Here is a 20,120-nt window from a genome sequence, read left to right as displayed (position 1 = left end):
GCTCCTGCATCCCCTGAGCCCACCCGGCAGGGATGGGGAATCCACCCACAGGGATGGGGGAGCCCACCCACAGGGATGGGGGCTGCTCTCTTGAGGCATTTAGGGTGGTTTTAGGGTGCCACATGTAAAGGGCTCCAATTCTCCAATATTGGGGCCATTCTTTGGGTTTGGGTTGTGCCTTTAGCTCCCACTCTGGTGCCAAATCCAGTGTGGGAATATCTGAATATCTGCTGCTGCCCCTGGGGCTGATCCTGCTTGTCAGGTTTGGGTTTCTCTGCGCCTTTTTTTTTTTTTTTTTTTTTTTTCTAATAAAAATTGCTCTTTCTAAGACGCTCCTGGTGCTCTGGGACTGGAAACTGTTCCCTCCCTTTCTCCCAACGAGGGGAAAATAAGGAAAATAAGGAAAACCTCAAATCAAAGTGTGATGGGGGGTTAAAAGCAGAGTTTCCCCTTGTCACTGCAGCAGCCCGGGGTGGGAGGTGGCGGGCAGGGTCTGCCCCTGGCGCTGGTGACAGCTCTCCCTTATCAGAGTCCGGCCCGGTGACAGCTGGGCTGGTTTGTGTCAGCCCCCCGGGCACCCGCCTATCTCGCTCCGGAGGGTTTAAAATAGCAAATCTGCGGGGCCACACAATAGCCTGGGCTTATATGGGCTCCTGGGGGGGACAGGGGGAGCGGCCGGGGGGCCGGGGCCGAAATAGCAGCTCACAAGTGCGGCATTCCTGCCTGCGCGCCGGGCGCATTCCTGCGCCTCTGCCCGCCCCGGGGTGGGCGCTGCAGCCCCTTAAATCCCCCCGGCCCCAAAGGGGCGCCCCCAGACCCCGGCGGCTCCAGCGGGCTCAGGTAGGGCTGGACCGGCCCCGAGGGATGTTCTGGGGGCGGACCCGGGGGGGAACAGCCTCAGGGGCCGGGGTGTCCCCTGGGTTCTCTCTCTGGGGCTGTTTTGTGCCATGGGGGCATTGCCCTGCACAAAGGGAATGTTTGCAATTTGCCTTTTGAGGCGCCTCGATGGGGGCGCAGGTGGGTCAGGTGGATTTTGGCTGGTCCTGGTTCAGGAGATGGCTCAGATGGATTTTGGCTGCTCTGATTCCAGAGAAATCTCCCAAATCCCATTCCCTGTGTGTCTGCAGGGCACAGCAGGGATGGGATGACACCCATGACCAGCCTGGCCCTGGTTCTGGCAGACCAGGAGTGGGTCAGGGATGGGGTGATGCCCATGGGCAGCCTGGCCCTGGTTCTGGCAGACCAGGGGTGGGTCAGGGATGGGGTGATGCCCATGGGCAGCCTGGCCCTGGTTCTGGCAGACCAAATCCCCATTCCCTGTGTGTCTGCAGTGTCTCTGCAGGGCACAACAGGGATGGGATAACGCCCATGGGCAGCCTGGCCCCGGTTCTGGCAGACCAGGGGTGGGTCAGGGATGGGATAACACCCATGACCAGCCTGGCCTGGCTCTCTGGCAGAACAAATCCCATCCCCTGGCCCCGGTTCTGGCAGACCAGGGGTGGTCAGGGCTGGGATGCTCCTGTTCCTGCTCTCCCCCTCCCAAGCAGGGCTGGAGCACCTTCAGCAGGAGGCACTGCCCTCCCTCATCCTCCAAGGGACAGGAGAATTCCTGCAGCAAACGGTGGGGAAGGAGAGCTCTGTGTCTGGGCAGCCTGAGGAAAGCAGTGACTCAGAGCTGTGGGGGGTTAATTCAGCCCCAGAGATGTGAGAGCTCAGCCCTGAGCTGGAGGATAGGGGGGATTTCAAGGAGGGTGGAGAAAATCTGGATTGTTTGATACACAGCAAAGTCTGGGAGAGTTTTTGTAGTCAGTGCAGCGTTTCCTCTTTATCTCTGCTGAGTTATCCTAATTCTACCAAATCAAGATTTCCATTTATATATTTTTTAATGTGTTTCTGTGCAGAGGATGCATAAATATTTCCTTGATCCACTTTTTCTCTCGTGCACCCTCTGAACTGGATTTGTTGGGGTCTCACAGTGTGGCAATGAGGGCAATGAGAATGTGGGAAGAGGATTTCACACTGTTGGCACTGGGAACCCTCTTTTCCTGTGTCATGAAATGATTCTGTGGAGCTCAGAGGCCACACAAAGGATTTGGCCAAACTTGGACCATCAGGGGCCACACCAAACCTGAGGGAAAAGTGGGAATTGGCCATGGCCATGCCAAGGTTCCCCTCCTGGAATGCCCCTTTGCCCTGCCTGAGCATTCCAAGCCTGGACCCAGCATCCTGAATAAACCCTCCCAAGGCCTGTCCTGTAATAAATGCTCGACAGATGCAGCCAGGAGCAGTTGTTCCCTGCTCTGGGGAAGCCTTGCTGCCCTGGGAACAGGTGCTCCAGCACATGGGGGTTATTTCCAGAGCTGCCTTGCCCCGTCCTGTGGCATCTCAGCCCTGCTGAGGGTTGGCACCAGCAGGGGACAGGGGACAGGGGACAGGGCTGGGCTGGGCTGGGGCTGGAGGGTGCCCAGGGATGGGCTGGAGGGTGCAGAGCTGGGTGAAGGTCAGTTGAGGTGAGATGATGATGATGAGCAAAGCCCTCCTGAGCACAGCTGGGAGGGGGACAGATGTGCTGGGAAGGTGAAAGGCTGTTCCTGCAGAGGTTTTAGCCCTAAAACCAGGGGCTAAATGACAAAACCAGGGCTAAATGGCAAAACCAGGCTGTAAATTATCCCTCGGGGAGAAATGCTCCTGCTGAGGCCAGGCTGCCCCTTTCCCAGCAGTTCTGCACTGGGAGGGTTTGAGCTGTGCCTGGGGCAGGGCTGTAGCTCTGAGAGAAGGAGAAGGGGTCACCCCTGGGCTAAGAATAGTCAGGAACAAGCTGAGCCCTGCAATGGGGTGATTCTCCTGCCCCCTGAGCAAACACAGCCCCGGTAAGGGCTGGCCCAGGGGGGCTGAGTGCCCTGGACGTGGCTCCTGACAGAGTTATCAGTGTGACAGGAGGCTGTGGCCAATCTCCTGCCTCCTGTCCGGGGCAGGCTGTGCTCCTGGGACAGGAGGGGGGCAGGAGTGTTATCTCTGCTGAGATAAAGCTGTCACAGCCTGCCTGGGGACAGCTGGGAGCTCCAAGTGCTTTGGAGAGAGGCAGCATCTCTGTGGCCTGTCCTGGTGCTGAGGACAGGCTGTGCTGGCCCTTATCTCACTCCTAACCCTCACTTTTTCCAATCTGCCTCGGCCTCTGCCAGGGATCCAGGGATGTCAGACACGGAGGAGGTCACCGAGGAGTATGAGCAGTAAGTGGGGTGGCTTTAACCCCCTTTTTTCCTCCCTGTTCCCATTTCCCACTGCAGCATTGCTGGGAAGGGCTGTCACTGTCACCCCAGCACCCACCAGGGACCCCCGGCACCCACCAGGGACCCCCAGCACCCACCAGGGACCCCCAGCCTGTGCCCTGTCCCTGAGCCCAGCAGAGGGAATTTGTGCTGGGAGCTGCACTCACACCCATGGGCAGGACAGGGATGGCTCCTGGGTTAAAAATGCTGCAAAATCTGTGAGACAGAGATAGAAAAACCCCAGGCCACCAATCTGTCGCTGATGGGGTCCAGAGCATCACTCCCCAAGGGGCAGATCTGAGAGCAGCTTGTGCTGGTGGAGCTGCTGGGCCAGGAGGCACATCCTGGGCTTGGGGTTACAGGAGTGAGTTCAAACACAGCTCAAACACTTCTCCTCCACCAGCAGAGAACAGGGAGCTGGATCCTCTGGTGTCTCAGTGCCACACCAGACTCACTGTGTCACCAGTCTGTCCCCCTGGGGAAGGGAAGGGAAGGACCTGGGGTGGGATGTGAGATTCCATTTCTGGGGTTACAGGCAGAGCTCACTGGGGTGCCCTGACCAGTCCAAACCCTCAGCCCCTGCTCTCCACAGGGTGACCTGGGCCTTGTCCCTGTCCCCACTGTCACCTGTCACCCACCCAGCACCCTGTGCTGTGGGAGAGGGGATCCAGCCTTGGAGAAAATCCCAAATTCCCCTCGGCCTCACTGATGGGCCCCGTTCCAGCACCTCAGTGTGACTCTGTAAATTCCCGTTGTGCTCTGCAGGGAGCAGGAAGGTAAGAGGACACGGAGCACCTGCAGCTGCCCTGAAGCCAAAGCTGATCACAGAAACTCAAATAACCCGAGGCTTCTCTCCCTTCTCTCTGTCTGTGCCCCGTGTGCTCTGTGAAGAGGAGTGCGTGGAGGAAGGTAGGACTTGTACCTGCAAGGACCAAATGTTGGGGGTTTGGTGCTTTGCTGGAGGTTTGGGGGTGGCTCCTGGGCTGAAATGGGGAAATCACATCCAGGAAAGGCAGGTGGGACCATGTGTGAGATGCTCACACCTGAAACATCAGCAGGATCAAAACCAGCCTGAATTTTCTCAGAGTCTTTTTTCTCAGTGATCCTTGGACTCAAACCAGGCTTGGACTTGGCTGCTGGCAGAGGTCCCAACATCCCAACAGGAGCCTCTGCTGGACGTGTGATGGTCCCTCCCAAACCCAAACCCCCACCTGCCTCAGCCCAGTGCAGACACAGCCCTGGCCGGGCTGAGCTTTGCCAGGCAAAACACCCCCAGTGAAACAGCAAAAGGGGCGCAGGGGGAACCTCTGCAGTGCCCAGTTCACACCTCACCCACGCCAAACCCCTGCGGCACCCAACTAATCCCTGTGCTTATTCCTTCCCTCCTCCCCGGCCCAGAAGAGGAAGAATGGATGGAGGAAGACGACGGTAGTTATTGCTCCTTTCATTGTTTCCTCTCTCTTCTCTCGGGAAAAGTCATGGGTTGATGTTTTCTGCCTCTCCCTGGCTGGGGAATGGTTTTTCTTTCATTCTTCCACTTCTCTCTCTTCTCCCTGCACTCCACCCATTCCCTGTGTGTCCATCCTCAGTCTGTGCCTTGTCCCTTAGATCTGCCAGCCGTGGTTTGCTGTCTTTGCTCTCTTCTTTTTCTCCCCTTCTTCTTTTTCTTCCCTTCTTCTTGTTCTCCCCTCCTGCCTGGCTGTGGCACCAGAGTGTCCCCACAGCATCACTCTGGCTCCAGTGCAGGAATCCCGTGGGGACGCTGCTCCCTCCAGTGGAAAAAGGCTCCAGCAGTGTCACAAATGTCCTCAGCCACTGCTGGAGTTCACTGCTGGAGCAGCAATAGAAATCCCGCCTGGGCTGTGAGGGAATGGGAGCATGAGAGGGAAGGAGGGACGAGCCAGGAGGTGGCGATAAAATCCTTCTATTTTAGTAATTTTGGGTTTTTTTGCCCTGATGAGCCTTTGGGTGAGGGTGGGGAGGAGGAGCCCTTGGCTTGCCCAGCTCCCCCGGGTCTCTCTGTGGCCACAATAATCCCAACCAGGAGCTGCAGGGAGCCAGGGCTGGCACTGCTGGGCTCACCCTTCCCCACCCCACAGGGCAGGAGGAGCAGGTAGAGGAGGCAGAGGAGGAGGAGGAGAGCAAGGAAACCCCGGCAGAAGGTGAGTGGGGCTGGGCCAGGGGGGACTGGGGTGTCCCAGGGTGGCTGTGACAGGGGGACATCACACACAGGGGCAGCTGCCCCCCAGATCTGCTGGGGGATTCCTGACTGAGCTGCCCTTCCCTGCTCTGCCTGGGCCCTGCAAGGACAATGGTGTTTGTGCTGGTGGCCGTGTCCAGCCCTCTGAAATAAAGCCAAAAACGGGCCAGGCCTGTTTCATCCAGGGCTCCAGTGCCTCAGAGGAATTAGAGGGGTTAGAGGGGGTTAGAGGGGTTCCTGGAGCTGGGATTGAGCTCTGATGTGTCTGATCATCAAAAGAGCTTGGGTTTCATGGGGTGGCTTTGGGGCATGGTGTGTGACCCTGTGCTGTCACTGCTGCTGGGGCAGGCTCAGCTCCCAGCTGGGAGCCCAAGGCAGGGTGCTGGGAGCTCAAATCAGGGTGCTGGGACCCCAAATCAGGGTGCTGGGAGCCCAGGTCAGGGTGCTGGGAGCCCAAGGCAGGGTGCTGGGAGCCCAAATCAGGGTGCTGGGACCCCAAATCAGGGTGGTGGGACCCCAAATCAGAGTGCTGGGAGCCCAAATCAGGGTGCTGGGACCCCAAATCAGGGTGCTGGGAGCCCAAATCAGGGTGCTGGGAGCCCAAATCAGGGTGCTGGGACCCCAAATCAGGGTGGTGGGACCCCAAATCAGGGTGCTGGGAGCCCAAGCATGTGCCAGGGGTTGTCACTGCCCCCACCCAGGGGTGCTCATGTTCTCCCCTTGCTTTTAAACAGAACAAGAAGATGAAACGAAAGCAGCAGGAGAAGGTAAAGTGGGAGCAGAGCAAAGAGGGGTTTGGCCAGCCCAGTCCCCACTGGGCCCTTGTGACAGAGTTTTGGTGCTGAATTTATTTGCTGCCAGAGGGAGGATCTGTGGGAAATGGGGCAGAGCTGCCCCGGCCACATCTCCCAGCAGGACAGGGGCAGCCCGAGGCAGCAGAAATTCACCCAAAATACATCAATAGAGGGAGGCACTGGTGCTTTTCCAGCCTGAGCTCCTGCAAAACTTGTCTGGATTCCTCCTGGAGAGGAGCTGGGGCTCTCCTGGCCACCCTGTCACTGAGGGATGGAGGGATGTCCCTCCTCTCCCCCCAGGGGTGGAGCTGGGGTGTGCAGTGGGGACAAATATGGGAAAAAGAGGGGCACAGCCACCCCACAGTGTCCCTGGGCAGGACTGGCCACAAAGGGGACACAAAACATCCTGTTTCCCACAGGAGGAGAGGGAGACCGGGAGCAGGAGCCTGGGGAAGGTGAAGTATCATCCTCGTTCCTTCTGCCCCACTGGGGGTACCAGGAGCTGCCCTGCCCAGCCAGATGTGCCCCCACTGCTGGGGGGGTCTCTGGGGAGCCCCTGACGCTGGGGCAGGGGAGGGGGGGCTCAGCTCAGGGTGGGAGTGGGCTCAAGGTGTGGCAGGAATCTCCTCGCTGACACTGACCTTGTCTTTCTGTCCTGCTCCTGAGACCTGCAGGGGAATCGAAGCCAAAACCCAAGTAAGTGTGGCTGGGTTTTCCCTGGGGCAGGGGCTGGGCTGTGCCAGAGCAGAGGCTCCCTGGGACAGAGCCTGGTCCATGAGGGGCAGGGTCTTTATGGACCAGGGAGCCCCCAGAGCCTGGAGCAGGGTGGGACTGGGACAGGGAGAGAAAGAGGGATAGAAACACACAGTGAAACACAGACCAAGAAGGGGACCCTGAGAATGAGGTCTTGAGGCAGTTCTGAAGCGTTTTGTAGGTTCCTTGGGGGAAACTCAGCTGCCCTGTGATCCTGCAGGTGGCAAAAATGTGTGTCAGTGTGTGTGTGTGTGTGTTTTTGTGTGTGTGTGTGTGTGTGTGTGAGTATCCCAGCTGGGAATACCGAGCCCAGGGCACATCCTGGGCATCAGGAACACATTCCCAGGAGTTCCCTGCATCCCTGGGGCTGTGGGGCTCAGGGGGGCACTCCCCTATCCTCCAGCTGTGCCCACTCTGCATCCCTGGGGCTGTGGGGCTCAGGGGGGCACTCCTCTATCCTCCAGCTGTGCCCACTCTGCATCCCTGGGGCTGTGGGGCTCACAGGGGAGGGTGGGATGGGGGAAAGGCGTGTGCTGCCCCAGACCTGCTGCAGTCCCATCGTGCTCCCCTTCCTTTTTAGGGTCTTCATGCCCAACCTGGTGCCCCCCAAGATCCCAGATGGCGAGAGGTTGGATTTTGATGTGAGTTGTGGCCCCAGTTCCCACCCCCGGGGTGCTGCTCCCCCCCAGTGTCTGCAGCTGCTGTTTGTGTCCCCCGCAGGACATTCACCGCAAGCGCATGGAGAAGGACCTCAACGAGCTGCAGGCCCTCATCGAAGCCCACTTTGAGAGCAGGAAGAAAGAGGAAGAGGAGCTCCTGTCCCTGAAGGACAGGATTGTACGTGTTCAGCCCTCCCCTCTGTGGCTGTGCCCTGTCCCCCTGGGCACTCAGACACTGTCCCCTCCCCACAGTCCTGGCAGACCTGGGACATCCCTGACCCTGCAGGACAGAGCTGGGGGGCTGAGCCACATTTGTGCCTGTGAACCATAAAATCCCCTGAGCTGGAGGGGACCCACAAGGACCATCCTGTCCAACCCCTGGCCCTGCACAGACACCCCAACAATCCCACCTTGGGCATGTTGTCCAAACACTCCTGGAGCTCTGGGGCTGTGCCCATTCCCTGGGGAGCCTGGGCAGTGCCTGAACCCTCTGGGGGGAAGAACCTTTCCCTGATATCCAGCCTAAATCTCCCCTGGCACAGCTCCAGCCCTTCTCTTCCTGTCCTTGTTCCCAGGGATGCCCCTGGTGTGGTTATTGTGCTGTTGTGTGGATGCATCTCCCCCTGGGGTCACTGTCCTCAGCTTCCCTCGGGGCTCTCAAGGTCCTTGGGGTCAGGGATCTGTCCCTTAGAGGAGAGAGGACACAGGTCCCCCGTGGTGTCCCAGCCAAGGTCCCTTCCCCGAGCAGGAGCAGCGCCGGGCGGAGCGCGCGGAGCAGCAGCGGATCCGCAGCGAGCGGGAGAAGGAGCGCCAGGCCCGCATGGCCGTGAGTGTCCCTCACTGTCCCCCCTGTGTCAGGGTCCCCAAACATCTGCAGGGAACCTGATGGTTCGTTTTGGAGATCTCAAAGCGCAAAAGACACAGCAGGGGACAACTCAGTTTGCTTAAACAAAAAATGCACTTTTATTTAGTGCCCACAATGCGATAGTAGGGAAAGAAAATAGAGAATAGTGAGAAAGATGGAGAAAGAGGGGAAGGGGATTATAGCTACCAACGTGGAGAGTTGGAATCCTCAAGGCGCAGAGATGCCCATGGATGGGATCTTCTCCAGTGGGGTGATCACGAAGGTGTTAAGAATTTTCAAAGTTCTTATAGGTTGGTTCCCAGAGCGAGTGGCACGAAGCCAGGGAGAACCAGGCAAGTGGCACATGGCCCAGGCAGGCGCCTGTGTTAAGGTTGGGTGCTCAGGAACAAGCTCAAGCTGTGCCCTTCTAGCACGGTCAGTACAGTCAGCTCAGTCCACTGTAACCAGCTCTATTGTTCTTGCATTCCGTTCTCGTGGAGATGCACATCAGTCCTCGGCAAGGCCCCACCTCAGCCAGGCCAGGGGCTCTCCCCAGTCTCTTTGGGGGTCTTGGTCTTCAACCATCAGAGACAGTTGTGGGGCATAACACATCCACGGACAGACCCTGACACCCTGCCCTTAGAGGGGCATAACACATCCACGGACAGACCCTGACACCCTGCCCTTGGAGGAGAAACACATTGTGATGTGGGTGTGGACCCTCCCAGAGGACAGCAGGCAGCAGCAGGGTCAGACATGGAAGGCTCTTTATTATCTGACTTTAATTTTACTTATATACATTTTGTACAGTGGGCCCAGATTGGGAGGTCACAACCTCCTGACTCCATTGGTCACTGTGACCATCAGTCAAATTTTCTCTCAGAGAACAACTATGCAAAACACACAGATAAATTCTAAGAATACAATATTGTTTACGTGAGAAAGCTGCTGCAAAGGTTCAAACACTCAAAAGCAAGAAATTCAGGGGCGACAGTGTCCCCTGGAAATGCAGCCTGGGGAGGGCTTGGGGACTCTGGGGACACAACCTGGGTGTCCACCCACCCACTGCTGACTGGCTCATGACCCTGGCAGGAAGAAAGAGCCCGCAAGGAGGAGGAGGAGGCACGCAAGAGGGCAGAGGAGGAGGCAAGGAAGAAGAAGGCCTTCTCCAACATGCTGCACTTCGGGGGGTACATGCAGAAGGTGGGACCTGTCCCAAGGGGGCTGGGATTGAGCCACTGCTGCTCCTGAGGAGGGCTGGGCCGTGGGGTGATCTCATCCGTGTGGCACTGGGGGGTTTGTGGGCAGGAGAGGGCAGGGAACTGCTCCTGGGTCAGGGGTTCAGGGCCACAGTGAGCTCAGAGCTGCCCCCAGCCCAGCTCTGCCCTGCAGCTCCAACCTTGCCTCAGGGACAGGGATGGTGACAAGGACAAGGTGCCAAAATGTCCCCGAGGACCTTATATGTGCTCTCTGGAGTCCCAAAAGCTGAGGGTGTTGGGGGCAGACCTGGGGATGGGGACAGTTAATGCTGGGCAGACTCCCTTCTCTCCAGTGGGCTGAGATGGAGGTTTTCCTCAGTCAGAGAAAAAGGGTGGGAAGAAACAAACGGAGAGGGAAAAGAAGAAGAAGATCCTCAGTGAGCGACGGAAGCCCCTGAACATCGACCACCTCAGCGAGGACAAGCTGAGGTGAGCACGGGCTGCAGGGGGATGGCCAGGGCAGGGCAGGAGCCTGTGCTGGGTCCTGTCACCCCTGCACTTAGAGGGGCAACACCTTGTGATGTGGTGTGGACCCTCCCAGAGGACAGCAGGCAGCAGCAGGTCAGACATGGAAGGCTCTTTATTATCTGACTCCAATAACTTATAGACACTTTTTACAAAGGGCCAGGATTGGCCCAAGGAGGTCACAACCTCCTGACCCCATTGGTCACTCTTATTTTCAATCAAATTCTCTCTCAGAGAATAATTATGCCAAACACACAGATAAATTCTAATATACATTGTTTACATGAAGCAGCGTGAGAACGGTGCTGCAAAGGTTCAAACATTTGAAAGCAAGAAAATCAGGGGTGACAGTGTCCCAGCTCCTGGGCAGGATCCCGGGCTGGACACGGCCCCTGGGGAGGGGGTGGCACAGCTGGAGATGGGCTGTGACACCCCCAGGGAGGACACAGACTCCAAGGCAGGGCAGGGCCACCAGGGCCAGGCTGTGGCTGATGGCACCAGCCATGAGAGGGAGCCAGGGTCACACGGGTGGGACAGGTGTGTCCTGGGGAGCCAGAGTCACACAGGTGTGTCCCGAGGAGTCAGGGTCACACAGGTGGGACAGGTGTGTCCCGAGGAGCCAGGGCCACACAGGTGTGTTCTGGGGAGCCAGGGTCACACAGGTGTGTCCCGGGGAGCCAGGGTCACACAGATGTGGGGAACCAGGGTCACACAGGTGTGTCCCGAGGAGCCAGGGTCACACAGGTGTGTCCTGGGGAGCCAGGGTCACACAGGTGGGACAGGTGTCCCCATATGTACTGACCTCCCCGTGGCTCTTATCCCTGGACTCAGTGCCCAGATAACACACCCCTGTCTGGAGCCTCCAGAGAGGGAAGGGGTGAGGGGTTGGGATCAGTGCCCCGTCCCTGCCCTGAGCTCCCTGGGAGCCACAGCCCTCCCTGCACTGTCCCCAGCTGCCTCTTCCTGCAGGGACAAGGCCAAGGAGCTGTGGCAGAACATCCACGACCTGGAGGCTGAGAAATTTGACCTGCAGGAGAAGTTCAAGCGGCAGAAATACGAGGTGAGCCCCAGGGCCTGTGTGGATTGCCCACCCTCTGTGTTCCTGGCTGCTCCTGCTGCTCCCCAGGCAGGAGATGAGCTGGAGTGTGCAAGTGACCTCCCAGCTCCTGCACCACCACAGGGCAGGCAGGATGGGGCTCTGACAGCCTGGCACAGTGCAAGGTGTCCCTGCACATGGCAGGGGGTGCAATGAGATGGGCTTGAAGGTCCCAATCACGCTGGGATTCTGGGATTCTAAAAGCCACAGAAAAACCTCTGTGGAAAAGGGGGCAGTGATGCATCTTCACCCAGCCCTTGTCCCCAGCCTGGGGCCTCTTGTCAGACCTCACCATCCACCTGCAGCTTTTACTGCCAGACCTCACCTTCTGCCTGCGTTTTCCTCTCACCAGCCCTCACTGCTCACTGGTTTTTTCTTGCAGATCAACGTCCTTCGAAACCGCATCAGTGACCACCAGAAAGTGTAAGTGTCTGCACACCCTCCTCCATCTCCTGTTCCTCCAGCTCCAGTTCCCTGCTCCCCCCCAATCCCCCCCCTTGCTAAACCACCTCCTCCCCTTCCCCCTCCTGCCTCTGCTCTTGTTGGTGCCCGACATTCCTGGACCTGCAGGTCTGTCCCAGGGGCCTCAGTCCCTGCCCTTCTGCTCCTGGCAGAGTCCATGGCCTTCCCTGTCACCAGCTTCCCCTCCCCAGAGACCTCAGCAGGGGACTGACCCCACCTCTGCATGGGGAGCTTTGTGTCCTGTGGGGTCCTTCCAGTCTCCCCACCCCTGCAGGGGCTCAGAAAGCTGCTGGAGATCCCAGCTTGTCTAGCAGGGGAGGTGTGGGATTTGTGCAAGGCCACAAGGCCAGGGGAGCCTGTGCCCATGCTCATGTTCCCTGCACATGGATGGGAAACCCTTTATAGGGTGGAGAGGGTGTTTAACCTCTACTCCCAGGATCACCCCGGTGCTCTCACATCCCCATCCCACCTCCTCCTCCTGTGGGAGGTGCTCAGCCCCCCCAGTGTGTCAGGGGCAGCATCTCCCACTCACACCAAGTCTCTCTTCTCTCCCTCCTTACCACGGCATGATCCTGCAGCAAAGGGTGAGTACAGGCATCTCTGTGGGCTGTGTTTGCCTGTGCATGGGTCTTGTGTGTGTCCGTGCACAGGTGCTCTGGGTGTGTGTGTCCCTGCACAATTCCTCTGTGTGTGTGCGTCCCTGCACAGTTGTTCTCTGTGTCTGTGTGTCCCTGCACAGTCCCTGTGTGTGTGTCCCTGTACATGTCCTGTGTGTGTGTCCCTGTGTCCCTGCACAGTTCCTGTGTGTCCCTGTGTCCCTGCACAGTTGTTCTCTCTGTCTGTGTGTCCCTCCACAGGTGCTCTGTCTGTGTGTCCCTGCACAGTTGCTCGCTGTGTCTGTGTCCCTGCAGGGGGCCATGTGTGTCCTGTTCATGTCCTGTGTGTGTCCCCACTCCACATGTGTCACAGGAACCCCAGGACCCCAAGGCAGCAGCAGCAGGGCTCAGGGATGGGGCAATCCCAAGGACTGGCAGCCAGAAATGCCCTTCCCTGCCCACCCCAACCTCCTCCTCCGTGTTTCCCCGTGCCCAGGCAGTGTCTGCTCCCCCTGTGCTCGTTTAGGGGCCCTGGAGGATCCTGCAGCTGCTTTTATACCTCTGCAGCCACAGATGCAACTTGTCAGTTCCTCTTGGGATGATTCCTGGGTAGGGGAGAAGCGTGGGAAGGAAATGGGGCATCCTTAGAACCACCTGGAGCTTGTTCCCAGAGAGCCCCAAGACACTGATTCAGGTCCCAAGATTTACCTGGGGCCAAGATTTGCCCCCAGGGCAGTTTCCAACGGGAAGAGGCTGCAGGACCACTGACAGCACCCACCTCACTCTCCTTGTTTGGTCACTGTTGCCTTTCTGCACATGTTTTTCCTCTCCCCTTGCAGGTCCAAGGGCGCCCGTGGGAAGACGATGGTGGGCAGCCGATGGAAGTAGAGGCGCAGGGGGAGAGGAGGCCGAGCCCCAGGGGCTGCACAGAGCCCTGGCTGCAGGACTGGGGGCTCCGAGGGGCCTCAGCAGGTTCCCATCTCCACCCCCCAGAGGTGTTGTTTCTGTAAATAAAGAGGTGGCGAGGGGGTGCAGTGTGCTCTCCATCCTGGGGCTCTGATCCCAAAGGACACGGCACAGGCTCAGCACAGCCTGAGGAACTCCTCACCTGCTCCCTGGGGCTGGCAGCGCCCAGGGCGGGGGGACCGGGCACTCCCTGCTTCCCACAGCGCTGCCTGTCCCGGCAGCTCCCGGCCCCGCTCCAGCCCCGAGCCCTGCGCCGAGCCCAGAACCCGCCCGGCACCTCCTTCTGTGCGCCCGCTGAGCCCAAAACCCGCCCGGCACCTCCCTCTGTGCGCCCGCTGAGCCCAAAACCCGCCCGGCACCTCCCTCTGTGCGCCCTCTGAGCCTCGGCACCGCCTGAGTCAGCCCCGGCCATCCCCTGGTCTTTGTCCATCCCCTGCCCCTGTCCATCCCCTGCCCTTGTCCTGCCCTTGTCCATCCCCTCCCTTGTCCATCCCCTGGTCCTGTCCATCCCCTCCCTTGTCCATCCCCTCCCTTGTCCATCCCCTGGCCATTGTCCATCCCCAGCCCCTGTCCATCCCCTGCCCCTGTCCATCCCCTGCCCTCCTCCATCCCGGCCTGGCCATTCCCCCTCCCAGGCGCTGCTGCCATCCCCGGGAAGGGCATAGTGTGAGCGGGATGCTTCAATTCTCTGAGACACCACTGGTGCTCGCTGGGGTCTCCCAGGGAGCTGGAAACATCCCAGGTGTGGCACTGGCTGTGGGATCAGCGGTCCTGGAGGTTGTGCCGGGTTTTGTGCTGGTGCTGGGGGGCAGCGCTGCCCTGAGCCCCTCCAGAGGCTGCAGCTCCTCCTGAGGGGCATCTCTGATCCCTGATCCCTGAGCTCTGATCCCTGATCCCTGATCCCTGCTCACTGTGAGCAGCGACAGGAACCCAGGGGAGGGTCAGGCTGGATTGTTGTGGAAAAGGTTCTTCCCCCAGAGGGTTCAGGCACTGCCCAGGCTCCCCAGGGAATGGGCACAGCCCCAGAGCTCCAGGAGGGTTTGGACAAAGCTCCCAGTGATGCCCAGGGTGGGATTGTTGGGGTGTCTGTGCAGGGCCAGGGGTGGGACTGGATGATCCCTGTGCATCCCTTCCATGATTCTGTGATCCAGCCCCACCTCCTGCTCCAGCAGAGATGTTGAGGAATTATTTCCCCCTCAGGCACACCCTGGGGTGGGTGGGCTGCTCTGCCCCCTCTGCCTTTCTCTCCCTGGGGAGCCCCTCAGCCATTCCTGGTGCAGGAGGGGGATCCTGGGGCCTGTGGGGCTGGAGAGGGGAGGAGCACTGGGGGATAACACTCCCTGACCCCTGTGCCCATGGGGGATTGGGGCTGGCACAGTCCCCAGTGCCCAGGTTGGGGTTTGGTGCCATCCAGGGCTGGGTGGCACTGGACACAATCATTGTGGGCAGCCAGCAGTGCCCACACTGGAGTGTCCTGTGGAACTCACAGCCTCCAGCACCTGTGAATTCATTACAGGGTTGCCTGTGCTGCCCTGACCCACAGTGCCCCTGTCCCCACACAGGCAGTGGGTGCCCAGCCCCAGCTCCAGCCAAATGACAACCAAAAACTACAGAAAATTGAGAAATACAACCTTGGATTTCTTATAGCTCAGGTCCAACAACACCCTGTAGAGTAAAAGAGAGAAAAAAGAACTAAATGCTGAATTTTGCAACACCTTCCAGACATGGAGCCCTCACCCTCAGAGTCCCAAATCCTGGTGTTGCTGTGCCATGGGCTCCTCACACAGCCCCTGCAGGGCAGCTCTGTTTGTTCCTGCAAACATCTTACGCTTGCAAGTTTCTCATGATTGTTTTTAAATGCCTTATAAAATTCCCAGTTTCATTGAGCGTTAGCCCTGTAAATCACTTGCCCGTAGCAGCTCATTCACAGGTCCCAGTTAATGGCCTTTAATTGGATAAAGTCACCCCTGGTTTCTGCTGATTCCACAGGTGTGTTAAGTCACCGGTGAAGTGTTTAATGCAGCCCAGGCAGGGTTTGGGTTTGGCAGTGACACAATGCCCCGTGCCTGTAGGACCAGCCCCGCTGACACAGCAGGCAGTGATGCTCTGGGATGGCAGGAAGAGGCTTTGGCTGCTGTCTGCATTTCATTGGCGCTCGGTGGAAGGGAAAATTATCTTCCTGGTGATTTGTGAATCACTCCCTGCCTCTGCGTGTGCTCTCATGCCCTCGTTTCAGCATGAGGCCTGGGTGGAAACTCTGCTCCTCAGTGGGGCAGCAGCCCCTGGCAGAGCACGGAGGGGTTCAGTCCTGCCTGGAGCTGGGACCTGCCCTGTGCACCCCCAAGGGCCCTGACAGGTGAAGGTGGGGCCTGAGCTGGTGCTGAGCCCCAGGGGATCCCTGCAGGGCTGGCTGTGGCTGACACAGGCAGGGGATGGCACTGGGACATTTGAGGAGCTGCAGGGAGCTGGTCCTGCCCAGCCCCAGCTCTGAACCCAGAGCCCTCCCAAAGGCACATGGAGATGGGACTGACCCCATGGATGTGGGACTCACCCCGTGGGTCTGGGGCTCACCCCATGGATCTAGGACTCACCCCATGGATATGGGGCTCACCCCATGGAAAGGGACTCAGCCCATGGGTCTGGGACTCACCCCATGGATCTGAGGCTCACCCCATGGACAGGGACTCAGCCTGGCTGAGCAGCTCCTGAGGCTGTGCAGGAGCAGTGAGTGTGAGACAGGAGCCTTTAGCAGTGTCCCCCAGGTGTCCCCCAGGTGTCCCCCAGGTGTCACCTCTGGCAAACCCCTCAGTGACAGGTCTCATGGCTCCTCACAGCTGCTCTGGGCACCCTGTGCCAGGGCCTCCCCAGCCTCACAGGGAAGAATTTCTTCCTAATACCCAATACAGATCTCTCCTCTTTTAGTTTGAAAGTGTTTTCCTCGTCTGTCTGGGTAAGAATCTGCTCTTCCTCTTTTCCATCAGCCCCCTGTGGGTGTCAAAAGGCACAAGGAGGTTTCCCCAGTGTGTAAATGCAGAGCTCCAGGCTCAGGACCACGCTGGGATTGGAAGGACTCCATCCCCTGCTCCCCTGCCTGCCCCAGGTTTGGGAAGGGCTTTGGGAAGAGCCACTCACACCTTTTATCTGCCAAAAAAAACAAGGCTGTGCCTCGGCAGAGCAATAGATCTGACTCTGATATTGTGACAAAGAGGGAACACTTTGATCCGGGGAGATGCTTTGATCTCTGCTGTGAATCAGATGCTGCTGATTGGCTGTAAAAATAGAGCAATTCTGGGCCCTTTTCACGTGTGTGGCAGAGGTTGTGCCACACGGGCTGTCCTGGGCCAGCCACACCTCAGAGAGAACTGACAGGACGTGGAATTCAACAGGACATCAAGTTCAATATGAATGTGAAATGTAACTGAATATTGAAATCAGCTAAGTCCTGTCATTCTCAAATTCTCAGATTTTTTGGGGTCAGTATATCCTGGAAAAAGGAACGTTTGGCTTTGAGAGGTTTTTCTAACCCTTTGATATAATTACATCCTAGCCTCATTTCTGGGTGCTGGAGGAGGACAGGTCTGGTCCCTCAGGCTGATGAGGATCTCAGGTTGTCCCTCCTCAGTGCCCAGAGCACATCCCCAGGGTCCCCAGGGTGGTTTGGAGGCCCCAGGGTGGGGCAGGGTCAGTGTGGGGAGCTCTGAGCATCCCTGAGCTCTCCCCACTGGAGCTGAGCCCTGGGTACCACCAGCTCCCTGCAGGGCCCAGCCTGACCCTTCTCCAGCCCCCCAGAGTGGATCAGGCACGGGGGGCTCAGGCTCAGCCCAGCTCTCCCAGCAGATCCACTCAGGGCCTGGATTCACTCCCAGGTCTCTGCTGTCAGTGGGGAAAGATAAAACACAGGGGGATTCGGGGCTGTGGGACAGCGCAGGGTCCTGGCTGGGGTAGGATGGGAACCAAACTCCTGAGTGTTTGCTGGATGGACAATCAGCCCTGGGTGTCCCTGAGCCCTGGGATTAACTGCAGCCTCCCAACAGCATCACTGAGAGGAGCAAATAAAGGATTCTGGAAAGTGTTGGCATTTCTTGGATCCCAATTGCAGCCTGGAGGCCCCTGGGACACAAACGGAAAGGGAAAGGGGAAAGGGGAAAGGGGAAAGGGGAAAGGGGAAAGGGGAAAGGGGAAAGGGGAAAGGGGAAAGGGGAAAGGGGAAAGGGGAAAGGGGAAAGGGGAAAGGGGAAAGGAAAGGAAAGGAAAGGAAAGGAAAGGAAAGGAAAGGAAAGGAAAGGAAAGGAAAGGAAAGGAAAGGAAAGGAAAGGAAAGGAAAGGAAAGGAAAGGAAAGGAAAGGAAAGGAAAGGAAAGGAAAGGAAAGGAAAGGAAAGGAAAGGAAAGGAAAGGAAAGGAAAGGAAAGGAAAGGAAAGGAAAGGAAAGAAGGGTTTCTCTTTTGGAAAGAAGGAAAACTGATATATATGTCCCCAAGGCTTCTGCCCATGCGCCAGGTGGCTCCAAGCAGCATAAAACCCATCCTTGTTTGGTTCCTGAAGAACCAGGTTCCCTCAGGCACAAAACTCCTGCACAGGTTCCAGACCACAATGCCTGGGACAGGTATTGTGGAAATCTCCATGGAAAAGCACTGGGTTTGCTGTGGATCCAGGGAAACTGGGTTTAATTTGGGCTGAGGTTTCAAGGTCCTGCCTCAGAGACAGAGCAGGGATGATTCCTGGTGGGAATACAGACAGCCAGGCAAGGATCTCCAAGGCAAAATTCTTGGTCTGAAATCTCTGCATTCCTCCATAGGGCTGAGGCTCTGACTTCATTTATCCCTGTAAAAATACCAATGTTCTCATCCCTGTTTTGCCCAGGTGAATGTGACCCTCCAAAAGCAGGAGAAGTCACAGAGAATTCTTGTGGCATTTCAGAATTTGCCCAAAGCAAGGAACAACAGCTGGGACTTAACAGAGTCTTGAGGGAGGCAAATTCTGGACTAACAGAGGATGGAATGGAGTTAATTTGGGATGAGCAGCCCTGGGAAGAGGCTGTTTGCAGGCAGCCCTGGCTGTGTGCACAGGGGTGAGCCCAGCTCCCTCCCAGGGCTGTGTGAGCTCAGCAGTTTCACCCCCCCACACCTGCAAATTAAAAAGGAGGAAGGCACGGTTGGGTCTGGGGCATTCCTGCAGAGGAGTTGCCCTTTTGAAGTCGCCAGGGTTTCTCCTGGGCTGGGTCTGGCCTGGAATGTGGGTTGGGGTGACCAGTCGGGCCAGTAAAGCCCTTCCTCCAGAATGAGTTTTTACTGAAAACTGCGAGGAGCTGTTGCAAGTGCATTGACTCACTTGGGCTCTCAGCTCTGAGTTATGAGCTTGTGCCCTGGACAGTTAATTATTTGTTCTTGTGGAGCCTTTGAAGATGCAAAGCAGGCCAGGAGAGGGAAGTGTTATTAGCTCATTATCTGCAATCCTTTTTTTTTTTTTTTTTTTTTTTTTTTTTTTTGTGACAGAGCAATGAGGTGCAGGCCCAGCCTGTGATGCTGAGCAGCACCAGAATCTGAATTTCCTCATGCCCAGATCTCTGATTTCCCTCTGTCTTACTCAAGGCTCAGTGATTCTGCTGTCTAAAGCTCCTCAGCCAGGCAGGACTGGAGGGCTGAGCATCTCAGCAACAGCTCCAGGATTAAATTTAGCCTGGCAGAACACCTGGAAATTTGGAATTCATTTAAATCTTCTTTCTATTTGTTCCCACTCAGACACAAAGGATTGAAGATAATTTGGGGGTTTTTTTACAATTTCCACCGTAATGTGGGTGTGTTCAGGGTCAAGCTCAGCATCTGAGAACCTGAGATTTTTACAGAGGGGAGTAAAATGAAACAGCCCAGAAAGCTGGGAATGGCTGAGAATGTCACTGAGGAGTTCAGATTAGCTCTGTCCACAGGAAGCAGCTCTGGCCCCATTGCCACAGCCTCACATGAAAAATGAGCCTCTTGTTGAGGTCTAGGCCATCCCTGAGGAGAAATATCCACCTGTTCCCTGGGGAGAGGCGGCACAGGGACTGTCCTGGTGACCCTGCAGAGCTCCAGGGGCTCCACAACAATCCCTGTTTGTGGGAACAGCCCTGCTGAGTGTGAGCCTCAGCCCTGGGCAGTGCAGGGGCCTGGACACCAATGGGAATTAAACACTGAACACCAATGTGAATTAAAGAATTAAACACCTGAACATCAATGTGAATTAAACACCAATGTGAATTAAACACTGAACACCAATGTGAATTCAACACCTGAATATCAATGTGAATTAATGTGAATTAAACACCTGAACACCAGTGTGAATTAAACCCCAGCTGCCCCCAGGGCTGGCTCCTCACTGCAGCTTTCACTGATCCCATCTCCCCACCACCTCCCCAGAGCCTTTTACGAGTTTTGTTTCCTGGACAGAAATTATTAAATCCCTCTCATCCCTTGACACCAGGATGAATTCATGGGGTATTCCTTGTTTGGGGAACAAGTTGTCTCCTTTTCGCTGCCTTTTTTGGCAGTTCCCAATTTCCAGCTCTCATTCATTGCTGGCTCAGAGTCCCAGGAGGGGCAGGGCTGGACAATCAGGGGAAGCTCCTTTTCTCCCCAGCCTCTCCTGGCACTGCTGTGTCTGACCAGAGATAGGGAAAACACCACAAACTGCCGAGCAAATGCACTTAGGAAGGGTTTCCACAGAGTCTGAGCACAACGAGCGTGAATCAGAGCGCTCAGGATTTACAGAGAAGTCTCCTAA

General features: G+C 57.2%; 1 protein-coding gene across 1 annotated transcript; it reads left to right on the top strand.

The window, feature by feature from the left end:
• Window positions 1-6,682: 6,682 nt before the first annotated feature.
• Window positions 6,683-13,285, top strand: TNNT2 (troponin T2, cardiac type; the record flags this gene model as incomplete). Its single annotated transcript, XM_083878499.1, has 10 exons — window positions 6,683-6,718; window positions 6,938-6,959; window positions 7,597-7,657; window positions 7,737-7,853; window positions 8,424-8,501; window positions 9,612-9,722; window positions 10,098-10,207; window positions 11,213-11,303; window positions 11,722-11,762; window positions 13,237-13,285. Exons 3-10 carry the CDS (start codon window positions 7,604-7,606, stop codon window positions 13,283-13,285), a joined length of 651 nt encoding a protein of 216 aa, XP_083734625.1. The 5' UTR covers window positions 6,683-6,718; window positions 6,938-6,959; window positions 7,597-7,603.
• Window positions 13,286-20,120: the final 6,835 nt, after the last annotated feature.

The sequence above is a fragment of the Zosterops lateralis genome (assembly GCF_965231275.1).
Source record: "Zosterops lateralis genome assembly, chromosome: 26".
Taxonomy (NCBI): domain Eukaryota; kingdom Metazoa; phylum Chordata; class Aves; order Passeriformes; family Zosteropidae; genus Zosterops; species Zosterops lateralis.
This window is presented reverse-complemented; position numbering and strand designations above follow the sequence as displayed.